We start from the raw sequence: 12,096 nt of genomic DNA, 5'->3' as shown, positions 1-12,096 counted from the left end.
TCTCGCGCGGCCGTTTGCCGTCGAACGTGGCAGTTGGGCGGTCCCGGCGGGGGGCACTGCGCCTGCGCGCACGGAGACGCGCGTGGTGTATTCTGACTGGGCCGTGTCCGCCGCCCTCTGACCTGAACCGGAAGTACAAGCGCCTCTTCCTGTGCGCGCTTCTCTTGCCTAGGGGAGCGTGCGGGCACGTGACGCAGCGCGGAGTGTCGTTATGGCAGCGGGATCTGGCCTTGCTGGGCCGTTAGCGGCGGGCACGGGCCGCGTTCCAAGAGCGAGGCCCGGACCGGAGCGGTTGCTCGGTTTCCCTGCGGCTTCGCCCTCCTTCCTGCAAAGGCGCAGGGCCTGGAGCGAGCAGCTGCCCTGCTAGTCAGAAGCCCCTCCACGGCTCGGCACGAAGCTCGGCTGCCACGCCCTGCCCGCAGCCACTGCCCCATGGAGAACGTGCGTGGCCTTTGGCTGCAGCGTTGGCAGCAGGGGCTGCCCATTGATAAGGGCCGGCCGCACCTCACCAGCACAGGAAACCTCTTGCAAAACAGACATTCTGCTCTTTGCTCTCCTCCTGCTTCCCTGTACTGGGACTGAGCCACACGTGCCCAAGGGCAGCAGTGCTGGAAGCAAGGACTTCCCCTGTTCTCCATGGGCACCTTCATCTTTCTCTCGGCGCTGGGAGCAGGGGTCATTTCCATGAGCTTTGGCTGGGCACGGAGCTGGGCTCTTCTCTGGCACAGAAAGAATCCAACCAAGTTTTAGATGATAAAGCATCTCTGAGCAAGGCAGCCTGCACGCAGCAGCTCTCATCAGTTACAAAGGACGTAGCCTGCAGGGTGAGGGAGGTTCTGCCCCTTTGCTCTGCCCTGGGGAAGCTACATCTGGAGCGCTATGCTCAGTGTTGGGCTCCTCAGCTCCTCAGTTCCAGGCAGACAGGGAACTGCTGGAGAGATCCCAGTAGAGGGCTACAGAGATGATGGAGGGTCGGGGCATCTCCTGATGGGGATGGGCTGAGAGCCCTGGGGCTCTTCAGCCTGGAGAAAGCTGAGGGGGAGCTGATCAATGCTTATCTATATCTAAAGGGCATGAGTCAAGCAGACAGGGCCACGCTGTTTTCAGTTATGCCCTGCAATAGGACAAGGGGCAATGGGCATAAACTGAAACCCAGGAAGTTCCATATTAACGTGAGAAAAAACTTATTTGAGTGTAGCAGGCAGCCCAGGGAGCTGTATTAAATATCTCTTTGGAGATATTTAAAACCCACCTGGATGCTTTCCTGTGCAACCTGCTCTAGGGAACCTGGTTTAGCAGGGGGTTGGACCTGCAGGTATCCTTTCCAACCCCTACGATTCTGCGATTCTATTGTCACCTGACAGCAGCTGCACAGGGCTGCAGGCACAGGCATGCCAAGCACCCAGGGTGGGGAATCAGCTGCTGCAGAAAGCGATCCCACGCTCGCTCACACTTGGCTGCCTCACAGCCTGGCTGGTTCCATGGGCAAGAGAGTGTTTGGCAGCCACTGCTCTGAGCAAACGGCTCATTATCTACAAGCGGGGCTCTATGGGGATGCTTCTTGCTGTAGGGGCCAGGCTGTGAACTGAGACAGCTCTTGCCAGAAAACCATCACCTGGTGCTGGCAGGGGCAAGTTTTGCAGCAGCCAAGGAGAAGCAGCAGTTTTCTGCTGCCAGTAGTCTCTGGGCACGAGGCACTGAGCCTCCATGTTGCCACACGTCAGCTGTGCCAGTGGGGCCCATCTGCAGAGCCAATGTTTGCTCGGCTGTGCTGACAAGGCAAAGCAAGCCCGCTGACATCTTGAAGGTGCTGCAGCCCTCTTGTTCTCAGCGGAGATCTTTCCTCATGGAATGCAGCATCCTGTCCTTATGCCTGCCTTCTGGCATTCTACAAACATTGTCTATTTCACTTTTAAAAATCCCTTTAAATATCCCTGTACTACAATGCCTACAAAGAATAAAGTTGCACAGATAGGGCACTATTTGCACACGTGCAGCACATTTCCTCTGATGTCTTGTAACTGCTGGGACTGTAACCTGGATTGGAATGTTCCCTGACTTCTATACTTGACCAAGCAGCAGCACATGAGGTCTAGGTCCATAAATGTAGCTCTCAAGCACTGCTGAGACATTAACAAGTTCTCCCATTTCCTTCAGGTCTCCCAGGCTGCCTTTGGAGCAGATGCATGTGAACCCTGCCACGCCTGAAGCTCTGCAGTCCTGCTGCTTTGCAGTAGCAACTGTCAAAGACAAAGCTGCCGCAACACACACAGCCACCAAACTAGAAAAGCAGCCCAGGCCACTGTTGTGCAAAGATTTATGATACGCATCACCCAGAAAGAGCTGAAGCTTCTGCTTGGAAACCACAAGCAGTGACAACCCCCTGGTCCTCCCAACCACCATGTGCTGCTCAGTCCATGAGCAAAGCCATGCATGCCCTGGGCTGCCTATGCCTCTGTGTGGCTGCAGGCTCTGCTGCCTGGAGGCAGTGCCCAGCCTGCTACCCTGCAGCTGGTCCCACACTCTGGTGGATACGCAGGCAGTACCATCTCTGAGCTGCAGCCCTCCTGTGTGTCCATCCCTCCCCCCTCTCCCCCATCCCCCTGACATCATACCTCACCACACCCACAGAACGATCTGTCAGAAATATTAACGTCCAGAGTTTGGAAAGACTTGCCGGGGAGTTGAAGATTGCATCAGACAGGATCTAACTCTGACACTAACTGCCCACAGAGTGGCTGTTAGGGGCCAGCACAAGGAGAGCCTTTGTATCAGCACATCTGGGCTCTAACTGACATTTGGGTGACATCTGCTCGAGGTCCTGCTATTCTGCTGCCTCTCGCATCCCTGCAGCGCAGCAGAGAGGAATGCAGGAACACGCAGCTGGGCACAGCAGATGGAGGGAGCAGCACCAGTAAAGCATGACTTGTGAGTGCAGGCTCTCACAGGTGCTGACAGCACTTCTTCACCTGTGCAGACAGCTCCTGCCCTGCTGAGCATACTTCACAGGAGCCCTTTCACTCGCAGGTTCTGAGTCGCACCATTTTCTTCAGCTGCAGCCTCTGACAAACATGGCAGCTTTCAGGGGACTGAGAACAAAGGAGGCCTTTGCTGTCAGCACAGCAGGTTCCCTCTCGTACTCAGTTCTTAGTTCCCATTACAAGCTCATGAGAGCAGGAGCAGGGTTGAGCCATTTCTACAACTCCTGCATTCTTCAGCATTTCACAGCTACGCTGTGAAGTTTCTTATCCTTATCGCAAACCAGCTCTGTAAACATCCGCAGGCTCTTATCATACATCACCTCTCCTAGGTTCTGTTGTCCCTCCAAATGCTTCCTCTGTTCTCCTGACTGCACAGGAATTTCACTTCATGCTTGCATGCTGGCACAGGCCAGGGCTCAGAACCCACCTGCTCCCTTCTGGCAGGAAATGCCCCTGACCTCACAGTCTCTGAGATCCACCATGTTCCTCCACATCCCTCCTTCTCACCCATGCTGCAGGCCACACAGAACTGCTGAGCAGCAAAAGATTGATCTCAAACTGAAGCTTTTGAGAGCTGCAAAGGAGAAACATCAATGGGGGTCTCTTGTCTTTTCTGTACTGGCAAGGGCTTCCCCAGACCCTGTTATATGACAGAGAACCCAGGGATTCTGTTCTCCTCCCCACCTCTGGCATCTGTGGAAATCACCTCTGGAACAGAAGTTCTGTCACTTCCTGTCAAAGACCCAGAACAGATCCAGAATAGACAGTCAGTTCAAAGATTTTATTTAACTGTCATAAAAGGAGAAGCAGACGATGATTCCAAACCTGTTAACCTGGGTCTAGGATTTACAGACAATATGCACCAAATCAAATTAACAAAAATCTCTCTAGGGGCAGGGCAGAGGAGAGTTAGAGGCAAAGACGTAGCTACGAGAAAGCCACATGTACTTGGTCCCAGTTCTAATACAACCTCAATGTGGGAGGATCGAAATAAGAGGGCTGCGGAGCTGGAACATGCCTGCCCAGTGGTCGGGGGGTCGCAGGCCCCAGAAGCCCCCGTCACCGCCAAGTGCCACATCAGCACAGCCGCGGGCAGCAGGCTGCACTGCTGCAGGGTCTGCTATGGGCACAGGGGAGGAGGGAGCAGAGTGTCAAGGCAATAAATACTGACACGCCAGGCACAGATTTTAAAGGCAGAACAGATACATAAGGCATTAACCGCTTCTGAATACTTGACCATTGCAAGCTCTTTGTTGATCGCGTCAGGAGAGCAGCTGCAGAAACAGGCTAGTCCATCCTCAGCCCAAAACAGCTGGGAGGGCAGGTGCTATCCTGGTATTTCAGTGCTTTGCAGCTACTTTGGCTGCAATGAGAAGTCTGAGGTGATGGCAACACTGGTGACTCTCGCACCTACCTGCCTCGCAACCCCCTCTGTGCCTTGGAGGCATTGGGGCTGCCCAGAGAGTCCAGAGCTCTGCATACTGGGCCAGGGTTCTGCCAGGCCAGCTCTCTGGACACTGGGAGGGATGGCCTGGGGAAGGGGCTGGATGTCACCTGGGATGTCACACTGCCCTCCCTTCCAGGGATGTCCAGTCTTGAGTGAAGAATGGACCAGCAGCAAAGCGGGAAGTTGTGAATCTTTCCTAATATTCCATGAGGGGCGTGACCACAATGAGTGCCATGTCAACAGACAGGGGGAGGGTCGGTGGCATTTAAAAAGTGTAACAGGGGCAGGGCCCCCTCCCTAGAGGATACGTGTTACACATTAAGGCATCATGGTTACGGGGAACATCCACAAATGAAGGTGCCAGCATTCTCAGGACACCAACAGGATGGAAGGGGCAGGCTGAACATGATTTTAGCCAACAAACAGATTCAAATAGCTGCCTGGCATCAAAGTTCTTCAGCTACTTGGAGGCAGTAGCTACCCTGAGCTTTGCACAGGAAAGCTAAGCACAGAATCCTACACAGAATATAGGAATCTCCTCTTCAGCACCAACCAGAATAAAGGAAGGTGAGAAGCAAGAAAGGGCCTGGCAAAGGAGCAAGTGCTCCCACCTCTGTGCTGGGACAGAATGGCCCCGGGACGGGCAGCTGGAGATCAGATGCAGACAGCATGGTTTGGTCAACTGGATTCAGTGATTCTCTGGGGAGGGGGCACATTACAAAACTCTGATCGAATTTTAACAGGGGGTGAAAGGTAAGGGGGTTCCAATGTCAGCACTTTGGTACAGGGAGGGATTTCTACGGTAGCCACTGTCTGATTCACGCTCTCTGGGGTTTAGCTTTGGGAAGGGCTAGTCCTTCCATTCCTTTTTGATGGTCAGGTTCCACTCCCAGGACAGGTGGTCAGTCTTATCATCATCTGTGAATTTGGATTTGATGTTGTAGCTGCCCCGGGCCAGCATGCCCTTAGGAGCTTCTTCCATGGGGGTCAGAAACTCGTATTCCTCTGCTCGGGGGCCATAGCTCCCAACCATGTATTCAGTCTTGTCAACTAGGAGAAAAAGAGGAAGAGGGAAGCTATTTAAGAGCTTCCGGTATATTTGGGGCAAGGCTAAAGCAAATGAAAGGGTTGTTACTGCTACAATTCACAAACAGTAAAAGCAGCTGAAAGAACATCACCCACATTAACAGCTCCATTCGCTCCAGAAACAGCTCCTTCCACAGGGAGCAGAACCCAGCACTCGTACCTCTGTCCACACAGCAGCAATCTGTTCAACTCCAGTCTCCAGCAGTGACTGCACACCAAGCTCAGGCACAGGCAGCACAACTCCCTGCAGCATAGCCAGAAACCCCTACATCTTGCCACAGTGGAGCGGCACAGACACAGCCGTGCTCCACTAAAAACAGTCTCTTCCCACTGTGAGCTGCTGGGGTAACCACACACAAGCCTCCATCACGGCAGCAGAAAGAGCAGGAAGCCCTCACACAAAGCAGTACCTGAACTACAGAGAAGCACTTACTTTTCACTCCTTTCCGGAACGTGTGCTGAATATACTTCAACCCTGACACAATCTCCCTGTTAACCTGCAGAGACAAGCAAAGATTGTCAAAAACAGATCTCCACACGCTGCCCACCCCACCCACTGCAGGGAAATATTTCCTCCATCACACCCATTTGGGGGCCCTATGATGGAGTTGCAGTAATCAGGTGCTCCGAATTTCACCAGTTGTTCAGTTTGCAGATCTGAATTCTTACCCTAAAGGAGATTTTTATCCGGTATTCCACACCTTCCTTCAGCACAAACGCTTGCTTCTTATAGCTCTCCAGGTCACCTACACAGAAAGTAAACAATCGCTCTGATTTCATTTGCATCATGCTCTAGAATGGATTTCAGCTACAAGAGGTGAAATGGACAGTATTTGCAGCAACAGGGGACCGCACCCTTTCTGCTTGTACTGCATGCATTTTATCCTATTAATTTTACAATTCAGGACTCTCCTTGATATGCTGCCTGTGCTACTTGAGGTGGCCAAGTACTGCTCTGGGAAACAGAACTGCAGCATAACAATGCACTTAACTCAAGGATGTTCCTTTGTAAATGTCTGCTCCAAAGTTGTCACCATCTTGAAGGTGCTGTTGGTGTCGCTGTGCAGGCTGGAGGACAGCTGGCTCCCCCAGCTGGCAGCTCATACATTTATAAAACTAAGGCAGGCAATATAGAGAAAGCAGAAAGGCCTTTGCTGAGATAGGGTTGCTGAGATGCAAGCTGAGGTGGGAAATACTCTTGACTGGGGCACATGGCTCTGCCTCCAGCAAAGGGGCATTCTGGAGATGCAAGTGGGCTGCCCACCACAGCATCAGTGCCTTGGCAGGACCTCCCCGAAGAACCCACATCAACCAGCTTTGACTCAGCGAAGAGCTGCTTTTGTTTCCCAGCTTACCTGTCAGATCCAGCTCCAGAGGGCCAGGAGCAGTAGTACAGACCAACGTCAGTTTGGTCACCACCACGTTTGGAGCATTGGGATCTAGAAGACAAAGAAAAAGGCTGTTAAACAACTAGCCCTTGTACCAAGCAACTCATTTCTCCTTCCAAGGAAATTCTTAAAAGAGTAAGAAAACCAGTGAGGGCTCCTGTCTGTGTTATTTACATCCAGCCCACCTTCTCTCACAGAACATCTCCCTCAGAAGTCAGAAAGCAACCCCTCAGTCCCACTGCTCTATTCCAGGGGCCACTGATCAGCACTGGCCCTTCTGCTCCTGGCTGTACTCACACCAAGTCTGGGGAGAGACCAGCTCCCAGCCAGAACTCAGCAGAGCTGAGGCCGGGGAGTCACAGGTGGAGCTCTGGCCTATGGCTCACCTGCAGTCACGGTGACAGCACCAAGCAGTGCCTCCTTGTACTTGCGCAGGCTCTCATCATCCTTGTCCAGCTCCTGGATCTCCTGGATGCTCTTCTGAGCAGGTGGCTTATAGTTAACGGAGTGTTCATCCTCCTCATTCTCAGCTGCGATTTGGGCCAGCTGCTCTGCCGTTGGCTCCTGCTCTGCCATCCTCACACACGTGAGTTACACTGAAGTGGGGAGGAAAGAGGTGTAACTGTAGCTATCTGCAGCATATTGGTACAAACCAGCCCTCCCAGAACAGCCCTGACTCCACAAGTCCCTCTCGCACCAGGTCCCCCACTGGCTGTCTTTTGTCCAGGAGCTGCTGCCAAGGACCCGTGCTCCCCAGCCTGCCCAGACTCCCTCAGCAGCCCAGGTCCCATTTTCAGCCTGTGCAAGAAGATAGGAAAAAAAAAAAATCAGCCTCTGTGCTTTGTTCAGCAGCTGGAACAGATAAATAGCCCACGCCATAGAAAAAAACAACTCCTCCACATGAACAGCTCAGTGATGCTTTCACTTGCAATAAACTTGAGCCCAGAATAAACCCAGTTCAGTTCTGCTTCTCCACAGTACAACCTTACGAGGCAAAGAACGGGCCCAGCCCCACCACTGGCACAAATGCCAGAAGCCTCAGCTGCAATCTGGAGCTCACAGTTTGTAATTCAATCAGAATCTACAATGGAAGGAGACACCTGGCTCAGCTGACCTCATCCTGATCCTTTCCAAAGATATATGTCACAGAGCTGGGCAAACACAGGCCACAGGTTGAAGACTGGCGTGCAGCTTGGCACTGCTTTGCAAGCCTCAGAACACACTTCTAACCAGGAAACACCCAGCTGAGGGCTGGGAGAGTTGATGCCAACACCCATCAAAATGCCTGGAAAAAGCCAATAATATCCTCAGTAATTCTTGATGCACCACAGGCATGCTGTTCTAAGGGTGATTCTATGGCAAACATCAACTTGGACTGCTCTGAAGGTTTAAAAAACCTCAGCTGACAGCTTTTGAGAGGCTTCTCAGACAAGTAAAATCTTCACAAGTGACATGCTGATGGATGCAGGCATTTCTGTTATTACCTGGCATTTCCACATCCCGTTCTGCATTCCTCTTGAATCGTGCATCAGCACACATGACTCAGACTGGAAAACTGCATTCTTTGCTCTGGCATCTAGTTTCCAAATAAATCAACACTACGATCTTAATTACCATCTCCACGCGCTTCCACAGAAGACCAGAATACAGCCAGAAATGCAGACTTGGTAAGAAAAACCCAAAGTCTGCCACACAGGCTACGCTACATAAGCCAACTGCTATTTGCTCTTCTCATCTTCGAACTAGCTGACATAATAGCCCATAACTCAATGACTCCATTCCTACCCAATGTGTCACACAGACAGGGAGAGAAAAACCTGAGCGCTGGCACTGAGCACACAAAGCTCGCTGAGCACATTTTGCAGTGACACAAGACAAGTTGTGCAGATGCCGCAGCCCGTCTGCCTCCATCTTGAGCCTGGCGACAGTTGCAACAGCACAACAGCAGAGGTATATGGTGTTTTTAGCCATAAATATTATGAATGTTCTGCCAAGGAGACAAATCAGAGTGAAATGTTGCACACCTACGGCTGATCCAGTGCAGGAGAACGGCCACCAGCATAGCACCAGGGCTGTAGCTCAGTGCTGCACTGAGACGAGGTGCTGTCAGATCCCATGTGAGTGCACCCCCAGTAAACCCAAGAGCAAATCTACCGAGCTGTCCTGGGCTGGCAGCACCTCTCAGGGAGGCTGGGATGCCAACATGGGTACACAAAGGTAGGGAACTTGCAGTAGGCATCAAAACCTGAGCGAGCTCTACCACCAGACAGGGGGTGGGGAGAGATGCAACACATTTGAGATTTCTATAGGGGCTTTGGGTCTGTACAGGAGCTCTTCCCACCACACCTTCCTACACACAGCTCCAATAACCACCTGTGCTGGCCCCTCACTTTATAGTCCTTTTGCATGGCATTCTCCAGGCCCCTGGCACTGACTGCCATGGAAATTTACATTCAAATCTTATGCCATACATGAGCAACTGACTAGTTCTCACCCTAGTAAATGCATATAAAAACCAGTCATTTCCTTTAGGCTCCCATCCAAAAAAGCTTCCAGGCTTGAAGGCTCCCAAAAGCGTTCAACAAACACTTACTCAAGCATTTGTTTCAGTGCTTAATCTTATTTTGTCCTCTACTTCGGCTCCAAGCCAGACTTCACCCCCCACCCCACCCCTCAAGCACCACAGGTTGTCACCCCATGGAAGTCCATCATGGGTGGAAAGTGGCTCTTCAAACTGACCCAAAGTCACCAGAAACAGCAAGAGATGTTCCAAGCAGCAGCTCAAGTCAGGCTGGGTTTCAGCTCTGCTAGGAAGCAAAGGAAAAATGCCACTGTGCCTCCTGCAGGCTCCCTGCAGCAAGGCCTGGAGAAGCCTTCCCATCGAGCTGGCTGCACCACAGCCCCCCTGCTGCAGCGTTCTGATGGCACCGTGCTTCCACTGAGCCTGGCTGACCCTGCTCCCAGCACACAGCTCACATCATTATGTAGCCTCACATCACAGTGCCTCAGCTGCTGCCCTGAGTGTTCTGCCAGGGAGAAAGGAGGCTTCCAGCAGCATCACCAGGCTGCTCCAGGCTTCTACAACACATTTATTACAGCCCAGAATTAGAAGAACAGAACTGTGCAGGTGCATGCAGGAGTAGCTGTCGCGCTGCCAGGCAAAGCAGAGCTGAGGGACTCAATGCATCAGAGCAGTGAGTCAGACATCCATCTCATGCTGTGCCCAACGTCCTGCAGGATCGTGGCTCCAGCACACAGAGCCTGCGAGGAGGAACGAGGACGTGAGGCCACAGCCCCTTCAGAGGGCTCGGCCCTTGTGATTGAAACCTCCCGGAACACCAACCTCCAGCAGGCAATGCGCACCTTCAGCCCCAAGCCTCATACCATGGCACCACCCCAAGGCCTCTGCAAGGAATTCCCCCTCAGCAACTTTGAAACCCGGAAGGCACCTGCGCTCCTTGTGCGGCACCGCCCGTGCCGATGGCTCTCTGACTCCACAGACACACCTGGCTCACAGAACAGTGCAGCTCCTGCCTCTGTGCTACCCTGCACTCAGCCCAGGGTGGGTCACAGGAGAGCACTGTGGCCCCAGGGATGTCCCAGAATGTCTGGAAATGGCAACTGTCACCCCTCAGACCACTAGGGCCCGCAGAAGGCAGCAGAAACTGAATCACTTCCCATCTGCAAATCTGCACTCAGCCGCCCGCACTGCTTCCTGAAGTCAGCAGTTTCTCCTGGATTCTCTCAGTATTTTTAGTGCAATACCAAGGAGCTAGCAGCAGCAAACACAAGAGCCCCACCTTCTGCCAGATAGAAAAAATGCTAGGAAAAGAACACCGTTAACAGGCAGGGATGAGCAGTGATTTCTTCACACACCAGGGCCGAGATCCCAAGGTACTTTTGCAGTGACATAAGAGGTCAGAGTCTCCTCAGATGAGCTAATTAGCTTCGGACATCCCTCAGCTCAGCCTGGACAATCACAGCGCCAATTCAAGCAGTCCCCACCCTTCCTTTTTCCCTGCAGCACAAGGGAAAGCTCGTGGAGCTTCACAGCAAAGCCACTTGGAATCCAATGCGGCTTTCTGCAAGGTTACTTTCCACACAGGTCGGTTCACCCACTGCAGTTCATCTCAGGGCTGCACATGCTGCTGAAACAGGAAGCAAGAGCTGCTTAAACCAGTTCAAGCAGCTCAGCAGCCCCGCGTGATGGCAGCTCGAGGGGCCAGACCTGATCTTGCCCAGAGCCAGGTCTAATATCATGGCAGCAGCGGAGCAGTGACCCCCCCAGTACTGCCTGCAGGCAGGTCTAGCCTCAGGAACACGGGGCTGGGAGCTCTGGCAGCGCTGCTGAGCAGCTTTGTGAGCATGTGAAGAACTCCCGCCTTGCCCGAGGGCAGATCCCTGCCAGAGCTCCAGGCATGGGGAGGAGGAGCTGTGGGGCCACACAGCTGCTGCTGCCAGGTGTCTGTGGCCAGATCTGCAGTTATGCATGCTGCTCGTGACACTGCTCTGGACTGCAGTCCACCTGCAGGCATCATCTGCCAGGAGCATCACCAGAGAAGTGAGCAGACAGCTCTCACAGCTTATTGGGTTTAAGAAGCCCTTGCAGCCTCATACTCAGAACACAAACAAGCTGCATGGTGAGTGCTCTGCAGCCCGACTGCTACCTGCAAGTACAACGATTGCAGAGCTACAATACGACCACAATGCAGGAATTGCCACGCATCTCCTCAGCACCACGTGGAAGCGGTCTCACTCAGCATTTCCGGGATAAGAATACCTGCACTGGGACCACTCCCGGAGAACTGAGACCACAGAGCACTTTGGGCCGGACCCGAAACCCTCACAGCAACAATTCAGCTGCTTGGCACAACCTAGAGCTCTTCTCTGAAGAAAAGGAAGTCACAGCTCCCAGGCCTGCTGCAGAGCGCCCGCTGAGGCAGGGAAAAGGCATCGTCCTTCCGCCACGGCCACGAGGGCACCGCAGCTCGGACACCTCATACTGCTGCTTCAACCCTCACTCTGTCCGCAGCACCAGGGGCTGAACCGAGCTCTTGGCTCTAATGCAAAAAGAAACCAACCCTGAGGAAGCTGCCTTCAAGTTCCTCCTTTCATAACTGGAAACCATTTATGGAGAATCTATCTGAAGCCGGCCGACCCGAGCAGCCAGCAGGAGCCCCGCGCCGTGCTGCCG

General features: G+C 53.1%; 1 protein-coding gene across 1 annotated transcript in view; it reads right to left on the bottom strand.

The window, feature by feature from the left end:
* Positions 1-3,743: 3,743 nt before the first annotated feature.
* Positions 3,744-12,096, bottom strand: part of ARHGDIA (Rho GDP dissociation inhibitor alpha) — a 20,512-nt gene continuing 12,159 nt past the window's right edge. Inside the window, exons 2-6 of the mRNA XM_010721347.3 lie at positions 7,289-7,498; positions 6,870-6,953; positions 6,184-6,260; positions 5,948-6,011; positions 3,744-5,478 (exon numbers count right to left, since the gene is read on the bottom strand). Coding sequence (XP_010719649.1) covers positions 5,279-5,478; positions 5,948-6,011; positions 6,184-6,260; positions 6,870-6,953; positions 7,289-7,478 — 615 coding nt within the window. The 5' untranslated portion in view covers positions 7,479-7,498 and the 3' untranslated portion in view covers positions 3,744-5,278. The remainder of the gene's footprint in view (positions 5,479-5,947; positions 6,012-6,183; positions 6,261-6,869; positions 6,954-7,288; positions 7,499-12,096) is intronic.

The sequence above is a fragment of the Meleagris gallopavo genome, chromosome 20 (assembly GCF_000146605.3).
Source record: "Meleagris gallopavo isolate NT-WF06-2002-E0010 breed Aviagen turkey brand Nicholas breeding stock chromosome 20, Turkey_5.1, whole genome shotgun sequence".
NCBI lineage: Eukaryota > Metazoa > Chordata > Aves > Galliformes > Phasianidae > Meleagris > Meleagris gallopavo.
This window is presented reverse-complemented; position numbering and strand designations above follow the sequence as displayed.